The sequence below is a fragment of the Sycon ciliatum genome, chromosome 2, assembly GCF_964019385.1.
Source record: "Sycon ciliatum chromosome 2, ocSycCili1.1, whole genome shotgun sequence".
Lineage (NCBI taxonomy): Eukaryota > Metazoa > Porifera > Calcarea > Leucosolenida > Sycettidae > Sycon > Sycon ciliatum.
The window spans coordinates 48,454,649-48,477,847 of NC_088644.1; the positions used below are offsets into that span (position 1 = coordinate 48,454,649).

Sequence of the window (23,199 nt, forward strand, 5' to 3'; positions counted from 1 at the left end):
TCCCCTTACACTGTATTGGGCCTCCGCAGCCCTCCCCCTCCCCCCACCACCACCCCACGCACACCCTACAATACATAGTCATTGTCACTTAGCACAACCGAGTCAACCATTCGCTACCCTGTTATTGAGCACTCCTGCTCGTTTGGTCTCGCGAATCCAAATAAAATCAATCAGGTTGAACAAGTATGCCAAATCGGTTCGTACGAGCAATGCCGTATACGAGCGTATAAACCGCCTCAGGCATGGGTACATGTACATGGGTGCACGGAAGCGATGCGCACCCACGTCCTTTCACGTACACACCGGCATCCGAGTACCGCCCGTGTCGGATGTATGCACGTGGATACATGTACGCATACGCATTTCCTGGAGTGATTCAAGAGCAGAAGACTCTACTGCAGAGTAATTTGAAGTGTATGCTTTGCCCTGCCGCTTGGTTTTTTTCTCACATGGCGGTTTCCGTTAGCTGTGCTTCCTCCTGTTAGATTTGAGATTCTGTCTAGATCTCATCACACCATGATCAGCCAGAGTACAGGGATTGGACGAACGCGTTTGACACGAGCATTGTCTTCAGTCGCAACAACTCTTCCCTGCCTTCAAGAGAGTGGAAACTGGGACACACTTCAAACATAATAATGTCCGGGATTTGAATTATTTGAAGGTCCTTGTGTGCAGTCAATGTCCTTTCCTCTCGCATCTGCTGGAGCAGACTGGACATTGTAGTGTGGCCGGAACCGCTGCTGGGGAGAGCAACTCTGCATAATCGTGCGACTGTGCATGGTGAAAAGAGCCCAAGCGAGCTTTGCCGGAGAGCATGAGAACTGAATGCAGTTCTTCGAAGGTGAGCGCAATTGCTTACGAGGGGTCATCTCAACATTAGAACGTTCAACGCTGCTGTCTGTGCGGAGTTGCACACGTGCGCGCGCGCGTGTGTGTGTGTGTGTGTGTGTGTGTGTGTGTGTGTGTGTGTGTGTTGCTCAAAAATAGGGATTCACTGGCCAGAAAATGTCACTCCAAATAGCTGTATGGTGTAGACCAGGCTGAATAGTGACGGTCAATTCTTCAGCCTTGCAAGCTGTTGAATGGTGTAATCCCAGCACAAGTTGCTATGGCTTCTGCCGTAGCATTGCTATCATCGCCTCCGGCGATGGGCGTCAAAGGTCAGGTGTGTTGCTCTGTCTGTGGTGGGCACGTAATCGTTCCCGCACGTACCTAACAGACAACCACGTTCAACAAGTCTTGACTTTGAAGACCCATGCTAACATGTCACCTAGAATATAAAATCAGCTGCCCAATCATTTCCTTCTGAGAGCCAGACAGGGGTGGCATTGCACTGTCCGTGATATCATTTAGTTGACAACTTCTAAAAACTATTCAATGTAGAGTAAAGGTCCCTGGCTGGTCTGTTTCGGTACGCTGGCAACTTAAGTACGTGGCAACGGGCAGGTTAAATCTGGCTCTGAAAATGTGTATGGATCATGCCAGAAGTACGAGGGGCATACCGCCAAATATTTTCAAGAGTCCAAAAAAGGGTACCTGAACTGGGGTTCGAACCACACAGTGCACTGTGGCAGGCGGGGTCAAACGAATTCAGTGCTTTTGGGGCAAAACCTGGCCGAAATCCTATTCTTGTTAGGGCTTGCTTTTTGGTGAAATATACTTCAGAAACATAATTGGAAGAGGATTCCATAGGGAATTGCAGAAAAGTTTTTTTAACTCAAAGTTTGGCCCATTTCCATGTATGGGCAAAAGCTAGAAGTCGCTCTTGTTTTTTGAATGGACCGCAGAGCTCCACTCGCAGTAGATTCTGAGCTGCTGTTTCTTCTTGTGTGTCTGCTTCTGCCATTGTCTTCCCCCCTTTGCAGCATAGTGTGGTAATTGCTGGCGCCCGGTCGACTTTCTCTCTATTACTGGTGCTGATAGCCGCGTGTTCAGCGTTAGTCCACGCCGGCAATAGCACCGATGGCAGCGGCACTACGTCGTCAACGGGTACGTTCTGTGTGTGTGTGTGTGTGTGTGTGTGTGTGTGTGTGTGTGTGTTCATCAGCCTTGCAAGCTGTTGAATGGTGTAATCCCAGCACAAGTTGCTATGTCTAAAACATAGCTGTTCGCTATCATCGCTCCCGCGATGGGCATGTCTGAGGTCTGAGGTCTGAGGTGTGTGTGTGTGTGTGTGCATGCTCTACATGTGTGATATGTAGCCTGAAGATCATCATGGACCGTTTTCAGCTTGTTTATATAATAGAGAGGTTAAGATGCACGTTATTTCCGACGTGACGCTCAATTTCACGTCATATTTGGCGTAAAACTCCAAGTTTCGACGTGAGCTGCAGGTCACTCACGTTGTTCTACAGTCGTGCGAGCTCGCGCGGTATGCAGCACATGGACTTCGCCCGCCCACGAATATTCGAACCTTCGACCTAGATTCTATCCGATCGATTATTCGTTGAGGTCCAAGAGATCGAGGAAATTCGAATAATTGATTACTGTATAGCAGGAAATTTTCGGACGGAAATATTTTCGGACAAAGCCGAATTTCGACCTTTCGTACGGATTATATTTTCGTACAGTGCTGCATGCTAAATACACGTGTTCGCAAGCAGTACGCATGTATAGTGTACATAATTTCACAGGAACAAATTTTAAACTCGGATGTTGAGCCATAAATAAATGTAGAAAGGAAAAGGACATAAGGATACGAGTTAAGAGTAACTCTCCATCACTGTAACTGGATACTATATACGCTATTATTGCACTATTGTACTGTTATTGCACATTCTGACTGTATATAGTATCCAGTTACAGTGATGGAGAGTTACTCTTAACTCGTATCCTTATGTCCTTTTCCTTTGAACAAATTTTAGTACGGAATTAATTTTAGTACAAAAGAGGCCGTGTACGAAATCGTACGAAAATAAATTCCGTCCGAAAATTCCCTGCTCTACAGTATTCGTTACATCACTATCAACTATTACCTCGTTACGTACCTCCATTGAGGAGCTCTGGGTGAACGAAACACACCTGTCCGGAGGATATGCAATAGCCAGCCAAGAACGAAATGCCTCGCTATGGCGTTGTAAATGTGGGCCAAGAGGGCAGTGTGGAGTGTTTCAAAATTTCAAATGGCCAAGTTCGTCGCAGTTTCAACGTTATTTCTCTGCCAGCATTGAATATTCATGATGATGCAATGGAGTCATCAATCAGCATTGCATATTTGGAATATTACAAGTTGATTTGTTGTGCTCCGCCGTATTCCGTGTTTTCAATTAATTATTTCCTTGGCTCACCATCCGAGTGATTAAAACAAATTCATCATTCTGAACCGTTGAGTTATTCGTGGTCCACAGCGAGATGATTTCTCCATTTTTCCTAATTGGACTGTTTTCTGTTGTGTTTGACAGCGTCTACTTGTTTGCGTATGATTGCATGTGTATGTATGTACGTGCGTGTGTGTGTGTGTATGTGTATGTGTGCTTGTGATTGCATGTGTGTGTATGTGTATGGATGTGTGTGCACGTGTGGGTGTGTCACGCACATATCTCTGTGCGTGTTCACGTATGTGCACATGCATTTTTGACTTTTTTTGTCCATTTCTTTTTCGGCCTGGCTCGTCGCACATGTGCACAGGCGTGGCGGCAGCTAGCATGATCCGCACCATCACCATCACCAAGTCGTTGCACGTGTTTGAGAACGACACGGTTTCACTACAGTGTGATGTGGACAGCGACTCCCTGGTCGATGTCGTCTGGATGCACGCCGCCTATCAGTTTGATCGCGATCGCGTCGGTCCGCTGACAACACTCACCGGCAATGGGCACGTATCAAACTGGACGGAGGGGAAACTCACGGCCAATGGTAGAGTCATAACGCGGTCCGTGCTGACCGTCTTGATGGTGGGTCCGTCAGACACTGGCCTCTTTGCATGCTTTGCAACGACCAATAAGACAATGTTCGGGTTCACCACGGCTGTTTCCAAGTTCAACGAATCGGCGGAAGCGGAGGATCTTGTGAGCGATGACACCATCGCTGACAACGGCGATGTATGGGATTTTTATATTTACTGCAACGGCAATTGGAGTCGATCAACCGTGCCGACATGCGACTCACCCTTTGCCATCGCGTCAACATCCTTGCACGTGCTCTGTGAGTTGCTGTTGCTTTTTGTTCCTAGTGTTGCTAGTAGTGTTGTTGTTGCTGTTGGTTGTTGCTGTTGGTTGTTGTGGTGGTGGTGGTGGTGGTGGTGGTGGTGGTGGTGGTGGTGGTGGTGGTGGTGGTGGTGGGGTTGGTCGTGGTGCAGTCGATACCGAGATGAGGGAATTTACCGGGGTCTGTGGTAGATTACCACTTGACGCTCAAAGTGAAGTTTGAATTTTCATTCTCCCCACATGTGTGGTGTGGTCGCGATTTTAGTCCTGAACAATTTTCTTTTTTCGTCAGGCACCGAAAATTTGCCGCAGTCTGACCAGGTGCTAAGGCCCTCATCAGACTACGTACATAGAACATCCAGTACAAAATCACATAAAACCTAAAAGGCAACATTTTTCCTCGCCTGCATTCAGACTACACATTTTACATGCAATATACAGGCAACCTTTGACCCTACGCAATTGCGCAATGGGCATATGGGATGCATGAAAGCAGAGGACAGTCGTACCTGGGTACAAAGTTTGTACGACTGCCTGGTGAAAGTACGATAAATGCAGGAAAGTTGCCTTATTAGTTATACAGGGGTTCGCACCCTGCCTGAAAGGATTGGGCAGCTTTTTAGGCTTCCCGCCAGGTTCTTGTTGTCTTGGAAACTTCTATGTAAATGTGACTTATACTTATAGGCTGTTTTGTACCTAGTCTGATGAGGGCCCAGGCTTTCACCTGCGTTGTACGGTTCTTTTCTGGAGGACTGATTTTCCCGCCGTGAGTGCACATACAAATGTGTATGGGTACGACGAACAGGACGTACAACTCGTGCATGACTGAGTTTGTACATGATATTTTTAAGCCCGGGTTGAGTTCGACCCCGGCAAATTTCAAACCGCCATGAACACAGGTTGACTGGGCCGTTTAAAGGGGCACTCCGGGAATTTTTTCGGTGGTGTGTTCTCTTCGTGGGGGCCTTATATGGCCCCAAGGAATGGGGAATCGCGAAAACTAGACCCAAAAAGTCGATATATGAAGCCAGGGGGGGGGGCAAGTTTGTCTCCTCTTTTGATGGTTTTGATGACGTCACGTGTGATTAGTATTCGAATTCTCTGCATTTGAAGAACTTAGTTGTTTGAATTTTCTGGTGATGAAGAACGATGTTTGGTCGACATTCCCAACCTTCACGACTGCGGACATACTCTAAGGAACCTGAAGGACCCCTTGAGGTGCCCCTGGTAGAAGCGCAGCCTGATGAGGGCCAGGAGATTGGAGCGGACGACTTCACTAGTCCGAGTACGAGGATCCCGAAATTCTCTATACGCCGTGAGGCATATGGTCAGAACAGTTTTGTTTAGACAAGCTGACGCGAAGTCGGGGTGATGTGTAACGCATGTCAAAGGGCTGTCAATGCTAACAGCTGCAGCGCTCTCTCGACAGCTAAGGTAATCGACTGCCCTCTGCATCACCCCACATTTCTGGCAGGAACACCAATCGTTATTTCCTTGTCGACCAGTGAAGTCGTCCGCTCCAATTTCCTGGCCCTCGTCAGGCTGCGCTTCTACCAGGGGCACCTCAGGAGGTCCTTCAGGTTCCTTAGAGTATGGTCGCAGTTGTGAAGCTTGGGAATGTTGACCAAACATCGTTCTTCATCATCAGAAAATTCAAACAACGAAGATCTTCAAATGCAGAGAATTTGAATACTAATCACACGTGGCGTCATCAAAACCATCAAAAGAGGAGACAAACTAATACTTGGCCCTCCCTGGCTTCATATATCGACTTTTTGGGTCTAGTTTTCGCGATTCCCCATTCCTTGGGGGCCATATAAGGCCCCCATGAAGAGAACACACCACCGAAAAAATTCCCGGAGTGCCCCTTTAATTGGCGCAGTGCGCTTGACCCGAGTTGAAATCGAGAAATCGTATTACCGTACTTTTTTTACCGTACTTCTTCTTTGCCAATATTCCGCCAGGCTTGCGCAGCACTGCACACTGACAGGCAAACTTCGTGTGAAAGTAGCCATGTGAGCTTGCCGGGGAAAAGTGGACTTTTGTCGGCGGATAAGTAACTTTCCCGGGTCGACTGTCTTCATGTAGACATAGACCAATATTTCCCCCTGTACAGACTTTCAACCCGGGTGTAACTCCACCAGGGTTGAACATTCTCATGTAGGCGCAGTCTAAGAAAAGACGGCCTTTTCAGCATGCCCTGATTAAGTGTTCCTCCTGTTGCTGTACCAGGTGTGCAATATCAAGACTCAAGACTATATATTGTGTAAAGTACTGTAAAACATGTAATTTTCGGTGTAACTTTAATTTCGGTGATTTCGGTAGAGAAACCAGGCACCTAAATTTAAATTACACCTAAAGGCACTAGAGTATGCACTGTATGTGAAGGGAACGCTGGTCACCTAATTCTACATTACACCTGAAACCTGGCAGGTCCCTGGCGCCGAAATTTTAATGCACCCAAAATTGCATGTTTTACAGTAGCGGGAACAGCAGACATGCCAACTGAACGCTCTCCCGGGCTGCCATCACACTTAGTTCACTGACTCCCGTTTACGTCCACTGTGAAAATTCCAAAAGCGGATTGCCGCTTCATCACATAGTCACAGTTCTTGCCCAGTACACGTGGTCGCGCCTTGTTTTTGGAGGCATTTGGAAATTCAAGCGCACGAACAAGGTCACTGGGAAAAAGACTGGGAGTTCTACGCACGCTCATCCATTTTAGCGGTATGCTCCCTGCCATGTCTAGGCTTCCCATTTCGCCTCCTCCCGTTTTCACGCTGTACATGGATCAACATGGCAACCGGACAAAAGTCCCTTACGTGGACGTAGATGCAGCACTTTTTGCCGTAGTGCAATGTAGTAAAAACTGTGACTAACGACCAGCCCTTGGTGGCCAGAGAAAGCGGTCTTTAGTGGCAGGTGGTCCTTAGTTAGAGGTTTGCACCCCACAACTATATGAATGTGAGACCGTCCATGCCTGGTGAAGTGGTCTTTAGTAGCAGGCTGGTCGCTAGTCACGGTGGTCTTTAGTTACAGGTTTTACTGTATCAGAAAGAGTTCATAACCCCCAAGAATGTGCAACTCCTGATCAGTCCCTGTATGGAAGCCCGTTCAGCGGAATTCCTTCATTGCGTCATTTTTGGTGCAGTGCGATGAGTCACGCTGATGAATTCTTCTAAAATTTAGTAATTTACAGTCAAACCGGGATGCTTCCTCAGGGTAAACCGCCTAAACTGCGATTCTGATCTGAGTGATCAAAAGACAAAACAAAGCGCACCATCCTCGGCTAAAGACAGAACTATTTTTTTGATGCCAGTGGTGACTCTTCATCGCCTTCTTCTTCCGCCAGTGCAGTCAGTCTCTTCAAAAACTATTTCTTCCCCAGGCCCTCGGCATTTTTCCGGTGCTTTCCTCGAAGATGATTTCAAATGATGGAGGAAATTGAGAATGCGTCAAAGGAACATTTCTCGGCTGAGTTGCACAGCTATCAGAATGATTATCCTCGACGGCAATCCAATATTTTTAACAGCGTCCTCACTCCTTCATGTCGATGTTAATGGATTCGTGGAGAAAGAGTTTGTTTTGAGACATTACGACTTGTACGTCCGAATTGTCTTAAAAAAGCTTCGAGATGTCGAGGCTACAGCCTTGGGTTAGAAGCGGTTCCGGGCATAGTTTCCAGAAATCGCAAGGAACCCGAATTTACCTCGGATGACAAGTTGCGTATGATGTAATGTAGGAATTTCGCCGAGCGCTGGGTGAATGCCATTTGCACACACTTGGCGGCTATGAACTCTTGATATCAGCCTGAGCTACATTTTTCCAGGTGTGTGCATGTTTTCTTTACCACCATGTCTCCGGTATCAATTTCATGATGCTGCATTGGAGTCTTCACCTCACCTAGGGTAGGAAAAAAACAGAGAGCAAAAGTTAGCCAGATTCGCGCCAGCATCACCGGACTTGTTGAGGGACGCATCAAGCAAAGAGATTCGCATCGGCGGGCCACCACTTCGCCCATATATCCTCATAATCGAATACGGACCTTACAAGTGATTCAGGGGAGAGGGGATAAGTCTTTCAAACAAGTGGATGTGTAACAGACCTCTAAACCGCATCATTGTTATCCTCACTCTGAGCAAGTAAGGTAGAAAAGGCTTTTCAAATTCCGTTGGACTTGATACTAAGGGGCCGTTTACATGGGGAAAATAAGCCCGGGCCTATTCGCCTCAGGCTTATTTTCAACCATTTGCATGACAGTTATACAGGGATGAGTTCAGGTAAGACATGTGACTGTGAGTTCTGCGCGCATTTTATTTTTCAAATCGCACACGAACACCGTGGTAAATGTTCGTGTATGATGAAATTTGGATCAAGAAGTACCGGCTCGCGCTTCTATTGCTTTTCTGATAGTCACTTATTTTTTTGAGAAGGTGAAGGATCGGCGATGCATTTTCGCATTGAAGTCGACCGATAGATCCAATTCTTTGCCTCTGATTAAAGAGGAAAAAGAAGAAAAGGTCAAACTTTACTTTATGTTTTGATTGGGAATATACAATATAGTGTGCTGTGTGCTGTGTGCCGTGTGCTGTGTGTATTCTGTATACATCGTGTTGCCAGTTGCTCCCCGCATTACCACTGACCTGGACTTGGAATACGCCGTGCCGAGCGGCGAGTGCCTGACGCTCAGCTGCGCGGCGTTCGGCAGCCCTCCCCCGCTCGTCCTCTGGTCGACGCGCTACATTTGGTGGACGGGCGACGGCATCGACAACGTGCTGCACACCAGCACGCACCCGAACCAGGTGGCCACCGTGCGCAGCGTGTACCACACGCACACCAACCTGACGCTGTGCGACCACGGGCACGACCTGGACTACAACGGCATCGTGGTGCAGTGCCTCTTTGCCGACCAGGTCAGCGACAGCCATGCAACATCACGCGTCGCCATTATTCATCAGTATAGTGAGTCTAGCTACACATCCTTCTCAACGTGCACAAACTACAGACTATTGTCAGGTGCACCTTTCTCAACGTGCACACACTACAAATTATTGTCAGGTGCTCCTTTCTCAACGTGCACAACCTACGCATGCAACATCACACCTTTCTCAACGGGCACAAACTACCAACTATCGTCAGGTGCGTAGTCCGGATGGGGAAAGGGGGAGGGGGCACGTGCACCCCCTAAACGTTCGACCAAGGTTCAGCATGCACGTAATGACCATGAATGCCATGCACTAGCCATCCCACGTATACGCGGCCGTGCACCCCCGCCTAACAGGGGAACCAGCGCGACGCATCATGTTATCATACAATACAGCTATACATGATGTGCATCCTCAGAACACACATTTTAAAAAACATTCCTTGCACTACACACTTTTCTCAATGTGCACAGACGCCACACCATAATCATCCATTGCAACCGTACACAGGAGTGTCGGAAATGCTGCAGTCATTGCGGAGACTCCCTCGGTTTAGGCCAAGGGCTGTGGAGAATCCATAAATACAAATACAAAATTACCGTCTTAGCCATACCACAATATTTGCCTCAGGCACCCTGCGAATCAATAATATACGCTGATTTGGGCTCCAAATTTTTCAGATTTTTCAGCAGAGACCCCGGCCACCTCGAGTATACACACCTCAGTCTCGGATGCCTGACGGTATCAGCCTACTAAACTTTCCGACACCCCTGAGACATGCTCACAACACAACACCTCTTGAAACGGTATCTGGGCTTCAACTTTCTTTCTGTGTGTGTGTGTGAGGGGGGGGGGGGGGGTGTTAACCCGAAACGAGCTTTTTGTCTTGTTTTGGCCCAATAGAAAAGCTTCGTAATGCTTCCGCATTTCAATAGATATGGTTTTTCCTTCCGGCAACAGTACATGTATTAGTATTACAGCCAGGTTAAAATAGTAGGGTGTGGGCATGGGAAACATTTGCCCGGTAACCTGTGTTTTAATTTTCCAAAAATTGCCTTGCCATGCCAAATGCAAAGTATGAGGTAAACCCCCGACTTCACCCCAGACAAATGTGTCTTTGTGAGCTCTCTAGTCCTGACTATAGACTGCCTTTTCGGTGAGAGGCATGAAAAAATACCCCACAAGCATCGGCAAGTGAGTAGGCACTCAATCAGAGTAGGGGTGCCCATCCTCCTTTGGCTTGAACCCTGAGACAATGTTAAACTTTTCGGGTCTAGCATGTTTCTGGTGGTGATGGTGGTGGTAATGGTGGTGGTGGTAATGGTGGTGGTGGTGGCAGTTGGCAGTTGGCACTCACCATGATCTGGTCATCTTTTTCCAACTGGGGACTCTTCTAGCAAGATAATGTATTGTGCACCAGCTGCTTCAACAATCAGTTGTGTGTGTGTGTGTGTGTGTGTGTGTGTGTGTGTGTGTGTGTGTGTGTGTGTGTGTGTGTGTGTGTGTGCGTCTCTGGCCAGAAAGGTCACTTCAAATAGCTGTATGGTGTAGACCAGGCTGAATAGTGACGGTCAATTCTTCAGCCTTGCAAGCTGTTGAACGGTGCAATCCCAGCACAAGTTGCTATGGCTTCTGCCGTAGCATTGCTCTCATCGCCTCCGGCGATGGGCGTCAAAGGTCAGGTCAGGTGTGTGTGTGTGTGTGTGTGCGCGTGTGTGTGTGTGTGTGTGTGTGTGTGTGCCAGAAAAAGCCACTTCAATCAGCTGTGTAGTGGATACCAGGCTAAAAATTAGTGGCGGTCAATTCATCAGCCCTGCAAGCTGTTGAATGGTGTAATCCCAGCACAAGTTGCTACGTCTAACATAGCTGTTCGCTATCATCGCTTGTGCGATGGGCAGGTCTGAGGTGTGTGTGTGTGTGTGTGTGTGCCTACATGTGTGTCCATGTGTGTGTGTGTGTGTGTGTGTGTGTGTGTGTGTGTGTGTGTGTGCATGTGCATGTATTTACACGTGTCTGTGGGGGATTGTGCATCTCACTCGCCCCTGTACACGTTCACACTCAATTCACCCTGTGTGTGTGTGTGTGTGTGCATGTGTGTGTGTGTGTGTGTGTGTGCATGTGTGTGTGTGTGTGTGTGCTTAATATCTGACTGGCAGATCAGTCCACCACACGCATGTCACGCACCGGCATTGGAATTGGGGTGAGCATCACCACACTCTTCATGGCTCTGCTTACCATTGAGTGTATCCGACGGCGACGAAGGAAGGCAAAGTCCATGGCCGCGAGGAATGTGGATGGTACCCTTACCGGTGAGTACTTGAAGTACAAACAAGAGTACATAAACAAGAGTACAAAAGGAAAAGAATGGGATACGGAGCTTGGGTTGGCTGTGACTCCGAGTTTCACGCCTGTGGCGATCATCAGACATCCCATTCTTTTCCTTTTGTATGAAGCTCTGCACCCCGGTGCATTGAGCACTCTTTTGAGGACCACACCCAACTTTCCGTGTGTAAACAAGAGTATATAAGACCCTCTTCAGACTAGGTACAAAACAGCCTATAACTTTGTATAAGTCACATTTACATAGAAGTTTCCAAGACAACAAGAATCTGGCGGAAAGCCTAAAAAGCTGCCCAATCCTTTCAGGCAGGGTGCGAACCCTTGTACAAGGCAACTTTCCTGCATTTATCGTACTTTCTGACCAGGTAGGTGTACGAACGTACAGACTTTGAACCCGGGTACGACTGCCGGCTGCTTTCACATATCCCAGGTCCGTTGCGCAATTGCGTAGGGTCAAAGGTTGCCTGTATATTGCATGTAAAATGTGTAGTCTGAATGCAGGCTTGGAAAAATGTTGCCTTTTAGGTTTTATGTGATTTTGTACTGGATGTTCTATGTACGTAGTCTGCAGAGGGCCTAAGGCTGCAACCACACTAGGTACAAAATCACGTACAAACGGCATTACAGTGGAAATCGTCATGCCGACGCGTGCGAAATGCAAAATGCGCTTTGTAGGCTTTCAGCAACTGACGCACGCACCCCTGTAGAAAGCCACGTTTGTCTTTTTCGTCGTTTTCGCGCTCCTTCTCCTCTGTACAACTTTGCTTTTGTACCGGGTCATCGTACATAGCATCAGCATCAGCATTGTTTTTGAATTTCCCGGTCTTTTTCCAGCGCATGGCACACGCTTTGGTACGACAACGTCACGTGCTGGTCGCGTGAAAACGTCATCTATGCAGACCGAAACGTGTAGTGTGGTTACGTACCGACTTGTACTGAGATATGCATGACAATTTGTACTGTGATCTTTACGTAGTGTGGTTGCGGCCTAAACAAGAGTACATAAACAAGAGTACATAGGGCCGTCATCACACTACGTTCTCCGACTCCCGTTTAAGTCTACGTCTATGGTGAAAAACCAAAACGGGTGGTCGTGTCATCAGACAGGCACAGTTCTTGACGCGTACACGCAGTCAGGTTTTTGGAGAAATTTGAACCCACGTACATCGAAGTACAGGGTCGCTCGGAAAAAGGCTGGGGAGATACGCACGTTTATACAAAAAGTCGTATACCCCCCCCCCCCCTCTCCATACCACGTCTATGTTTCCCGTTTCCTCTGTTCCCATTTTCACCCCGTATACGGATCATCATGACAACCGACCAAAAACTCCTTACGTGGACGTAGACGCAGCGCTTTGTACCATGGTGTGATGACAGCCTAAACAAGAGTACATAAACAAGAGCACATAAACAAGAATACAGGTGAAACCTGGTTTCAGCGACCACGTATGGCTCCAGCCCAAAGTGGTCTTATAAACAGGTGGTCTTTCAAAGCAGGTGATATCCCTATAATGGTGATATTGGTATCAAATGAATCCTCGCACTGCGTGCTGTGCATTGGTGAAGTGCATAACTTAGAGGGGGAGTGATATACTGAAGTACTGATACATGTACATCACTACACAGCACTGTACTACTTGTAGTGGACAAGAAAGACCACCTGTTTATAAGACCACCTGCTTTGAAAGACCACCTGTTTATAAGACCACTTTGGGCTGGAACCATGCGTGGTCGCTGAAACCAGGTTTCACCTGTACTGAAGTCGTGAAGTGGTCGTTGCACTGGCGATCGGTACCAGTTGTAAGCCGGTCGCTGGTCGCGTCGAGCGAGTGGTCGGTGAATGCGAGTCAGAATGTACGTGAAACGGACGGTGCCAGACAAATACGGTCGTCCACAGCAGGTGGTCGCTGAGTCCAGGTGGTCTTTGGAGCAAGTTTTACCTGTACATAAACAAGAGTACATACTAGTAAACAAGAGTGCTCTAATTTCAGAAATTTTAGGTGCACAATATTTTCGGCATGAGGGCAAAACGCCAGGTTAGGTGAACAGAAATTTTCGGTACAGGGAAGCAGTTCCCTATTGGGTTATGTGTGTTAGTGTTTGTTTGGTGTATGGGAATTTTAGGTATGAAACAGACACACCGAAAGTACCGAAAATAAAAGAACGCCGAAAATTTGTGAAATTACAGTATGCAGTTGTGGTCGTGGGTCATTATGTAACTTGCCGCCATCACGCTCTGAAAGGATGTACTCACATCCACAATTTCTCGTACCAGCACATCCGTTTTTGCTCGATTCATTCCAGTGCCTACACGATCTCTATATTTTCAGAGCGTGAACCGCAGTTGCGTACGAAAGTTTTTTTCAAACCAGAGAGAAAGCAGTGCATTGTTTGATTTCCCGCAGTGAGCAGACAGCAGCTGAATGATGTTATGAAGGCAGGGCGCCACGCATCTGGTTCATAGAAAAGCGATCACAGTTGCGCACTCTTGTTTATGGACTCTTGATAGTATAAGTTGTCCAAGCTGCTCTGATTGCTTGCTCCAATCAAGATCACCACCCAGTGAGTGCATTTGATTTCGCCCACAAATCGCCGTTGAATCCATTCATGAATCACCCCTGGCTATTCACATCACCCCATGTGAATAGGGTGAATGGATTCGGAACCGATTCCAGGGCTCATGACATGAAATCGAACGACGAGATTCCACTCGTGAATCGATTCGTGGCAGTAATCAAACTCACCCATTGGATCACTCCGCATCCACCAATCATGTATGTTCGCACCGCAGTCGTGGCCCTCTCGGCGTAGAAGCTCGACAGTCAAAACGTCAGCCTGGGGTTCACACTCGTCTTGCTTATGGGACTGACGATAATAGCGTGGCTTAATTTATGTCCATGTGTATGCATATTGGAAAGGTATTCAGCTCAGCTTTCCAGCGATATAAAGTTCTTTGCGATAGGAAAAAGATTGACGGAGCAGTGGAACGGAGCAGTTTCTGTTGCGTGCCAGGGGATTTCCCTTTGGCACAGCGCATGCGTAATGGACACCAGCGGAAGCACGTGGATCTCTGCTTTGCAGCGCAGTTTGAATCATGAAAATCGGCTGACCTGGAGCAAGAAACTGAAAAAGGATGTGAGATTGAGTTCCTGTGCCTTCCGAGGCATCGTGATGTAGCTTCAAGAGGACGTAGAAGTTGCAACGCTGTGCACATTGAGTTGAGAGCAACCAGGATGGATTCACTTGGTCCTGATCTTTCCAACAACCTCAGGGTGATGAAAATCCATCGGGGTAAACTGAAATGAGAGAAAACGACACCAGGAGAGTCAGTGCGCTGGAAAGTCAGTTTGCTGGAGTAAAGGGGGCCAGCACGGAAAGGGCTAAAACACGCTTATGTGCTGGCAGTGTATCTTGAAAAATCAGGCTTGTATTCAAAACAGTCTTCTTACAGGGGACCAGGTCAGGCTATCCCAGCTTCAGAGAGGAAAACTTTCAGTTTGGTGCAGCACTTTTTTGTTGAAGCGTTTCCAGTGGGCAAAATCGGCTGGGAAGACTTCTCCAGGCTGAATCCTTGGAGTGGCCATATGTCGTTGTGATGACTGATATTCACACAATGTTGAGAGCATTCCATGAATAGTCAATTGGTTATAATAGCCCAAAATTTTGTCCAGGTAAATGGTATAGCCGTCTGAAAGGCATTCTGTAGTTCCTCGAAGCCGACTTACAAAAAAACCCACGCCATGTTTTGTGAATAATTCACCTGCCTGGGTGAACTGTTTAGTCTGCTGTGCACTGATTGCACACCATTGTTTGAGTGTGTGCTCTCTCTATCTATCTATCCCTCTCTCTATCTATCTATCCCTCTCTCTCCCTCTCTTTCTCCCTTTCTCTCTCTCTATCTCTCTCTATCTATCTATCTATCTATCTCTCTCCCTCTATCTCTCGCGCTCTCCCTCTGTCTCTCTGTCTGTCTCTCTCTCTCTCTCTCTCTCTCTCTCTCTCGTCATATCTCCAGATGCACGTGGCCTGAGTCATGACACTACTACTACCAACATGGTCAAAACCATCGCCAACCCTGCCAACACCACCAACATCAAAATCATCAAAACCAGCAGCAGCAACAACAACATCATCAACAGCAACAACAGCATCAACGACAACAACAGCAACAAGATCAGCAGCAGGCGCGGCAGTAGCAACAACACCGCTGACGCGAGCGTGGACCAAGCGGTTTCCATCACAAAAGCCGACCGTGGAAGCAGCGAAGTTTCCAGCAAGAGCCACCACAGCATCAAGGATCTGATCGTCGCCGGCATTCGTCACTTGAGCGGCGATCGTCTTCACGCAGACGACGCACGACGCAGCTCGGCAACGTACGACTCGTGCGAGAAGCGTGCCTCCGAGGCAAACAGCGCCTTCTCGGAGCTCTGCGACGCGAGTATGAAGAGGGAGATGGACGTACAGAGCAGTCGGCGTGGCGGCAGCTCCATGACCGATAGGTCCAGCAGGTCACATGTACCCTGCTCTCGCCACTGCAGTAACATCTCACTGGTCAGTGCCATGAGCACGGATGTCATGCTTCCTACGATCATCTGTCTGGAAGCTATTGACCCGGTAGCTGCCCTCGATCAGCAGGAGTTCCACTCGCTCCAGCTGTGCACCGTGCAGGCGGCAGCGGAAGAAAGCTTCGAGACGGCCTCATTGCCGGTCACTTACTCCATTGATCATGCAACGGAAACGTCGTCCGGCACGCCTACGGCAAAACCAGACATGCTTGGCACCTGCTCATCGCTGGACACGTCACCACCCAAGCTGAGCAAGGCTCTTTCAGTGAGAACGGACGGATCGACCCTGACGACGGTCATGTCTCTGGGTTCGGAAGACCTGCTGGATGCCTCTCCGTCCAAGTTAAGTTCAGCATTGTCGGTACAAAGAACAGCAACCACCTTGACCACGGTGGTCTCCCTCGGCATGGAGGAGTTAGAGGAATGCGATTTGAGTAGTCACACCTCGTCAACCCCTCTGTCCCAGCACTTCATACCCAAGAGCAGCAGTTCACCTGACAACAATATTGACAGGCATATGGGTGGGTGCCGAGTCAGGAATCCCTCAGCGACGTCGGCTCCCAGCACGAGCTCAAGATCGCCCGTACTCGCCCCGGCTCCCGGTACTGGGGCGGGTGCGTTCGACGCACGCCTGGCACCCAGGTCGATGCCGTGTGAGTACAATTTGTCCGCAGTGGGCACGGACGCGGCCATTGGTCGTAGCGCCAGCTTCACGGCACCAGGCCAGTTCCCTCCGCCGCTGGAGTACACCATGACGACTCGCAGCAAGCGATGAGCCGCACGCCAAGACAGCGGCAGCCATGAATAGCCAGTTGCTAGCTGTCTCCTTCGAGATGCTAATCAGTTCCACGCCATGCCATGGGCGCATGGTGACCAGCCGCCTCTGTGGATGAAGACCGCGGCACGGAAGTCCGTCAAGTAAACCAGTTAGCTAATTAAGTAGTGATAGTGCAAGTAGTTGTGCATTTCCTCTGAACCTGCGCTCTGCAGTTCGGAGATACGCATACGTTGTCCATGGCTTGCTGCTCTGCAGGCTCCATCTATCCTTTTCCTCGGCGAAGTGTATGCACAGACTAACAACAGCACCCCTAGGGAAGAGTCTCTTCTCACGAGCCTCAGATTACATACCGCTCATGAGACCACATGACATACGGCTCTGCAGACCACAGGACGCACGGCACGGGTGATCACATGAGATACTACTCATAAGAACACTGACCTGCTGCTGTAGTGATCCCATGACATACTCCTAGCCTATCACATGATATACTGCTGTGCAGATCACATGGCATACTGCTCAATCGATCACATGATATGCTGCTCGAATGATCACATGGCATACTGCTCAAATGATCACATGGCATGCTGCTCAAATGATCACATGGCATGCTGCTCAAATGATCACATGATATGCTGCTCAAATGATCACATGACATCCTGCTCAAATGATCACATGACATCCTGCTCAAATGATCACATGATATGCTGCTCAAATGATCACTAAGTCTTGATGTGTTGCTCAAATGATCACATGACATCCTGCTCGGGCGATCACATGGCATACTGCTCTACAGAGCACATGAGCATGCTAGCCACAGTCAAATGGTGATCTTTGCCGTAATACGCTATATAAAATTTTAAAGAACTAATGAAAATCTCTTCTCTTGTGCATATAACCTTGCACATGCATTCATACTCTCTCTCTCTCATTCTCCCATTCTCTCTCTCATTCTCTCTCATTCTCTCTCATTTTCTCTCTCATTTTCTCTCTCTCATCCTCTCTCTCTCATGCTCTCTCATTCTCTCTCTCTCTCTCTCTCTCTCTCTCTCTCTCTCTCTCTCTCTCTCTCTCTCTCTCTCTCTCTCAGTCTCTCTAATTCTCTCTCTCTCTCTCTCAGTCTCTCTCAGTCTCTCTCATGCTCTCTCTCTCTCCTTCTCTCTCTCTCTCTCTCTCCTTCTCTCTCTCTCTCTCTCTCTCTCTCTCTCTCTCTCTCTCTCTCTCTCTCTCTCTCTCTCTCTCTCTCTCTCTCTCTCTCTCTCTCTCTCTCTCTCTCTGACAGCATATACTGTAATTCCAAGAACACGAGTAAAAACCCGATGCGGTGTCTGAATGCTGGTCAGCATGCCCTCGGGTCTTTCACATTGCATAGGGATGTGCTCGTGTGTGCGCCCACTTATAATAGTGTGAAGTAGGAGCCTGTGGCTAATAAGGCTTTGTTTACATGAGGCATTCCAAGCTGTGTCAAGTTTCAACCCGCCGTGAACTCAGATTATTTTACAGTACTGGATGTCAAGCACCGGCGAAGACACTGGGAACAGAAGATTTAACAACAACAGGAACAACAACAATAACAACAACAACAATGGTAACAAATTACCATCAAGATCAAAGGAGGAGTCAACGAACAGAGGTTAAGCAACATGAAGCGAGCCTGGGACCGATCGGTGTGGATGAGGAGAATGACACGGGGGACGACACTGAGGACGAGTTGGAAGATGAGATGGAGGACGAGGTTGCGGTTGGTGGAGACGAGGAATCGGATGGTGATTGTGATCGTAAGAAGTCTGCCGTTTTTCTTCATCCGTTGTCTCACCCTAAGTGTCTGCAGGTGTATGATGATTTTAGTTTTTCTGTTCTTTGTCGTGCACGGTACGCTAGTCAGTTGAAAGTACTTGAGGCTGTTTGTATTCGTTTGCATAAGCCTGATCTTTGTAAGCAGAAGAAACATGTAGTTGCGTTAAGTTGCGTTCACTTCACTTCTATTGTCTCACCTTCCCTCATTCTATTTTAGCACTTTGTTTTGTTCTCGTAACACATTATTGAATGTATATTAATCCTTGATTCAGCATGGTTACTCTTCAGTCACGGCTTTCCACTGATGATTGTGACAAGAAAATCGATTTTGGTAAACCTTCATGACTTTGTTGTAGTGTGGCGATGACAGCAGAATTTGTTCTCTTTGTAGAGGATATAACCCGAGTCAGAGGGTTATACCGGCTGAATATAAATCCCGACTGCGATAGCAGGAGGGATTTATATGAGGGTACGGTATAACCCGACTACGAGGGTCATATCCTACTTATGCCAGGTACCCCTACGCATTTCCAGAACAACGAACCTATTTGGAGATCTCCTACATCATGCAGTACATGAACATCTTCTGATGGTTATCAGTTGTCAATTGAAAGAATGGTCGAGCAAGGTCAGAAGGAGATTCCTGCGTGGATGTTTGGCATAAGATTTCCTTTCAGTTCCAGTGCATATTGTAGCATCTTCATGATCTTGTCTTGAGTCGTGAGTCGACTGAATTACTGCGGTGCTGGAGTTTGTCGTTGAATCAAACTACCGTCACTAGTTAGATTACAGCTTGGACTCTTTGGGAGTAAGTGTTACTATAATTATGGTACAGTGCTAATTTTCACATGCGGCATCTCATAATCAGTTTTGCTTGCAAGTAGATGCATTTGCATACACTGTTTTGTATCACATTTCAATCCAATCTATTGTAGCCTTTTCCAATCGGGTTGAAGTACATGTACACTGGTATTATTATTATTATTATTATACGCATTCCCGCGTTGAAGTGTAGCAGCAGTATGCTGCGTCCACAGCTTCGCTTATGCAGAATGGCTTGGGTGAGAGGAGAGGGGAGAAAAAGCAACAAGGCAACCAACATCTATGAAATTGGTCACAATAACATGAAGAGAACCAACCTACATATGCATGATTGCACAAGAATGGAGACGACCAAATATAATGGCTATAATCATTGTGCCACAAAACCGGTACACAGGAGATCTGACGACAATGTAACGAAACATAAAACTCAGTTACTCAATACAGGTTCCACTAAATTACAAGAAAACAACGCTACAACGTTAGAATTGCCGCTAAATTATCGCAAGTGTAGAGAACGAGTCCAATAAAAAATGAAAACCATGAACAGACTGTCCCGAAGTTATTTTGGGAACAAATTGTACTACATGACTGTACTTGCTGATACTGACGCTGACGGAACACGAATTAGAGTTGAATATTCACGAAGTCTTGTACATGCACATCATTATGCGCCGGTGTTGTGGAGTAAGCAGGTACGTCAGTCACCAATCCAGCTTCAGCTCCACGCTCGCTTCAGCAGAATGTTGCCCGCGTTTGCTTTGCCTCCACACGGATAGACGACCAGCGCAGAGTCCCGCAGCTCCGTGGCCGTAAGGTCTTGATATTCGCCGTTAGCGCCGTCAAGTCTCAGTCCACCTCTCACACCAAGCCGCCCTATAAAAATCTTTCTCTCTCCATTGGAGTGCTCCCCAGTTGCGCGAGGAGACTAGAGAAATTCCTCCGGTGAGCGAGGAAGAAGAGCGGAGTTACCCAACTCAACCACACTGGTATTATAAACCTATTTACGAAGGAGACAGTCTGTTGATGATCTTCAACTCTTCGAAGTACAATGTACATTGCTGACCCATTCGGGATACTTCGTGGTTATTCGACGTTCTTTATCCTCAGATTCAGTATAACAGAATACTCTGTACACGAATTCCAGGTCATTCTTCTTTTCCATTGTGTACTGTTCCTCGTCAGTGTGCCGTTCTGTGTGGAGTGTACACGCGCATGTGGTGTCCGTTGTGTCTGTTTATGTATGGTCCGTGCGCTGGAGTACTGCCGCCGTACAAGTAATAGTTCACTGCCTTTCTAGGCAGTGAACATGTACGGTGGCAGACTGGCAGTGCCCTAGCGTACGTACCATGCACCGGGATTTATATTCTATATACCGGTACATGTAAATCCCGCGCGGGATTTATACTGGCCAATATAACCATGGCTAGACGAGCGCTGATTGGCTGAAAACAGGCCCTCCGTACCGTACCATGGTATAAATAGCTATTATAAAATGTACTCTTCCTTGGCTTTCTCAGCATCATCATGTGTATGTTTTTCGAGGGTGTCCTGAGCCAAATGTGGATATATTGCACTATGTATGGGACGGATATACGATGTATGCGATGTACGAATTTACTAGACCTGTAATCAGCTAGCCCGGATTCGCGCTATGATCCAAGTTTGCAGCCTATATCAATCTTATCTTCTGAAAATTGTAGTAAAGTTGCTGTCTGATGATCGGTTAGAACCGTGAAACTCAGAGTTACAGCAGAAACGCTGTTGGTTCCTCAAAAGTGTGTGTAGACCTGTGTGTGTGTGTGTGTGTGTGTGTGTGTGTGTGTGTGTGTGTGTGTGTGTGTGTGCGTGTGTGTGCGTGTGTATGTGTGTGTCTGTGTGCGTGTGTGTGTACGGTAGCTGTATGGAGATGAAGCTGACTTCGAACATGTGTGTCTACATGAAAAGTACTAGATAATGCGGAAGCCGTACACATAACGCAATAACGCACCTGCCACCGGCATTCTGAGGAGAAAATGGCAATTCCCAAGTTCTCATTCCAGTTCGACACCCAAAATACTAGGTAGGTGAACTCGAAAGCAAACTTTTCGTATAATGCTTCACTTCCGCAGTTGTTGATATAATCTTCTTTATATTATTTTTTATAGATGTGAAGTGAAGCCTCGTGAAAGGTTCGCTTTCGAGTTCACCGCACCTACCTAGTATTTCGCGTCTCGAACTGGAATGTGAATATTGTTTGATGGCTGCTTGAGCTGCTGAACGCCGAAACACACAGGAGTAACGCAGACATGCGCAAACACACACGCATGTGCACACACACACACGCACACACACAAAGACATAATCATTATTAACACCCAAAACGTAACATAATAGCAATGAAAAGTATGAATGCCGCAGACATCACCACGCAACATGACAATTTGTTCAAGGTTTGGTTTTGTGTGTTTCCAAAATCGATTTTCACGTTGCGATCATCAGTGGAAATACGCAACTAAAGAGATCAAGGGAAAAACAAAGGTTAAAAATCCAAAGAAGTGTGACACATGACGGGTAACTTGTGGTAAGTATTACAAAAAGTGAGAACTAAAATAAAGAGTAAGTGTGACAAACGGGCATGAACAGTGCAGAAACAACTCATGAACACGGGGTGCAAACTCACGAAAATAACCTAAGTGCTAAAACATGTTCTTTTTGCTTACACAAATTAACCTTTGTTTTTCCCTTGATCTCTTTAGTTGCGTATTTCCACTGATGATCGCAACGTGAAAATCGATTTTGGAAACACACAAAACCAAACCTTGAACAAATTGTCATGTTGCGTGGTGATGTCTGCGGCATTCATACTTTTCATTGCTATTATTAAACTTTTATCTCCACGTAGATAAAACGTAACATACTTTCCTTTTTATTGAACCTGTCCGTGTGAACTGTATTTCTATCGAAATTACAGTAAAAAAAGAGAAATGCAAAAAAAACCCGGATAGTAATGCAACGGGAAGAAATTAAAGGAAAATGGGTGTCAACACCGGCGTCTAATGCCACGCCAGACAAGCCTCAGCCTGGACGAGGTCGATAGGCGCGAGGTCGAAGTGACGACGGCGAACAGAGCAATACAATTAATATGTGTGTGATATACAAGAGAGACACATACATGTACAACAGGGTACATTTTAAAAGGAAGAAAATATACAACACTACGAAGTAGTTTGTTTTTACGGGGTAACGGCCTCTTTTACGGGCAAAATAAAGTCATGTAGACGTGAAAAAAATTGAGATACCACGAAAGTTAAAATAGAATTTTATTCAAGTACAATACATTGGGAAACTCCAAGAAATTCCACGTAAAACAGACTAGTAGTAGTGGTTGCGACTTCGGCGATGATTTGTAAGAAAGGGTCTGCTCCCCACACCGGAGCTCGCGCTATTCCGCCGACTTTACTTGACACTTGACTGACTCTGGATGGCAGTCGTGAGTCAGTCAAGTGTCAAGTAAAGTCGGCGGAATACCGCGAGCTCCGGTGTGGGGAGCAAACCCTTTCTTAAAAATACACAACACATTTTAAGAACTCAGATGGTCAGCCAAGGAAAACAATTTTGTAACATGGAAAATGCGTCCCGGTAACTTGTGTCCACATTTTTCCATGTGACAAATAAAAACACATTGATGTGAAGAGGTTAATTTTAAGAAGTCTGAGTAGAGAAAGCGAAAAGGGTACTTGTAAAAATTACAAATACATTCACGGTTCAGGCTGTGAGACTCGGCTAGGAAACCGAGTTTTCCGCATCCGTAGGAATGCCACCACCCTTCGAGGATCAAGGCGCAG

At 47.1% G+C, this 23,199-nt stretch overlaps 1 protein-coding gene across 1 annotated transcript; it reads left to right on the forward strand.

The window, feature by feature from the left end:
- The first annotated feature begins 429 nt into the window (after nucleotides 1-429).
- On the forward strand, nucleotides 430-17,461 carry LOC135810930 (uncharacterized). The gene is made up of 6 exons (XM_065324313.1): nucleotides 430-841; nucleotides 1,866-1,989; nucleotides 3,628-4,143; nucleotides 8,766-9,107; nucleotides 11,227-11,379; nucleotides 15,426-17,461. The coding sequence occupies exons 1-6, from the start codon at nucleotides 815-817 to the stop codon at nucleotides 16,748-16,750; spliced, it is 2,487 nt and encodes an 828-aa protein (XP_065180385.1). The 5' UTR covers nucleotides 430-814; the 3' UTR covers nucleotides 16,751-17,461.
- The last annotated feature ends 5,738 nt before the right edge of the window (nucleotides 17,462-23,199 follow it).

What these genes read in the sequence shown, in the direction of transcription:
- LOC135810930 (XM_065324313.1), top strand. Translation starts at nt 815, where the DNA reads ATGAGAACTGAATGCAGTTCTTCGAAG. An exon ending in CTGAATGCAGTTCTTCGAAG is followed by an intron (nt 842 to 1,865) that starts GTGAGCGCAATT and finishes CCCCCTTTGCAG; the next exon opens with CATAGTGTGGTAATTGCTGG. An exon ending in CGCCATTATTCATCAGTATA is followed by an intron (nt 9,108 to 11,226) that starts GTGAGTCTAGCT and finishes TCTGACTGGCAG; the next exon opens with ATCAGTCCACCACACGCATG.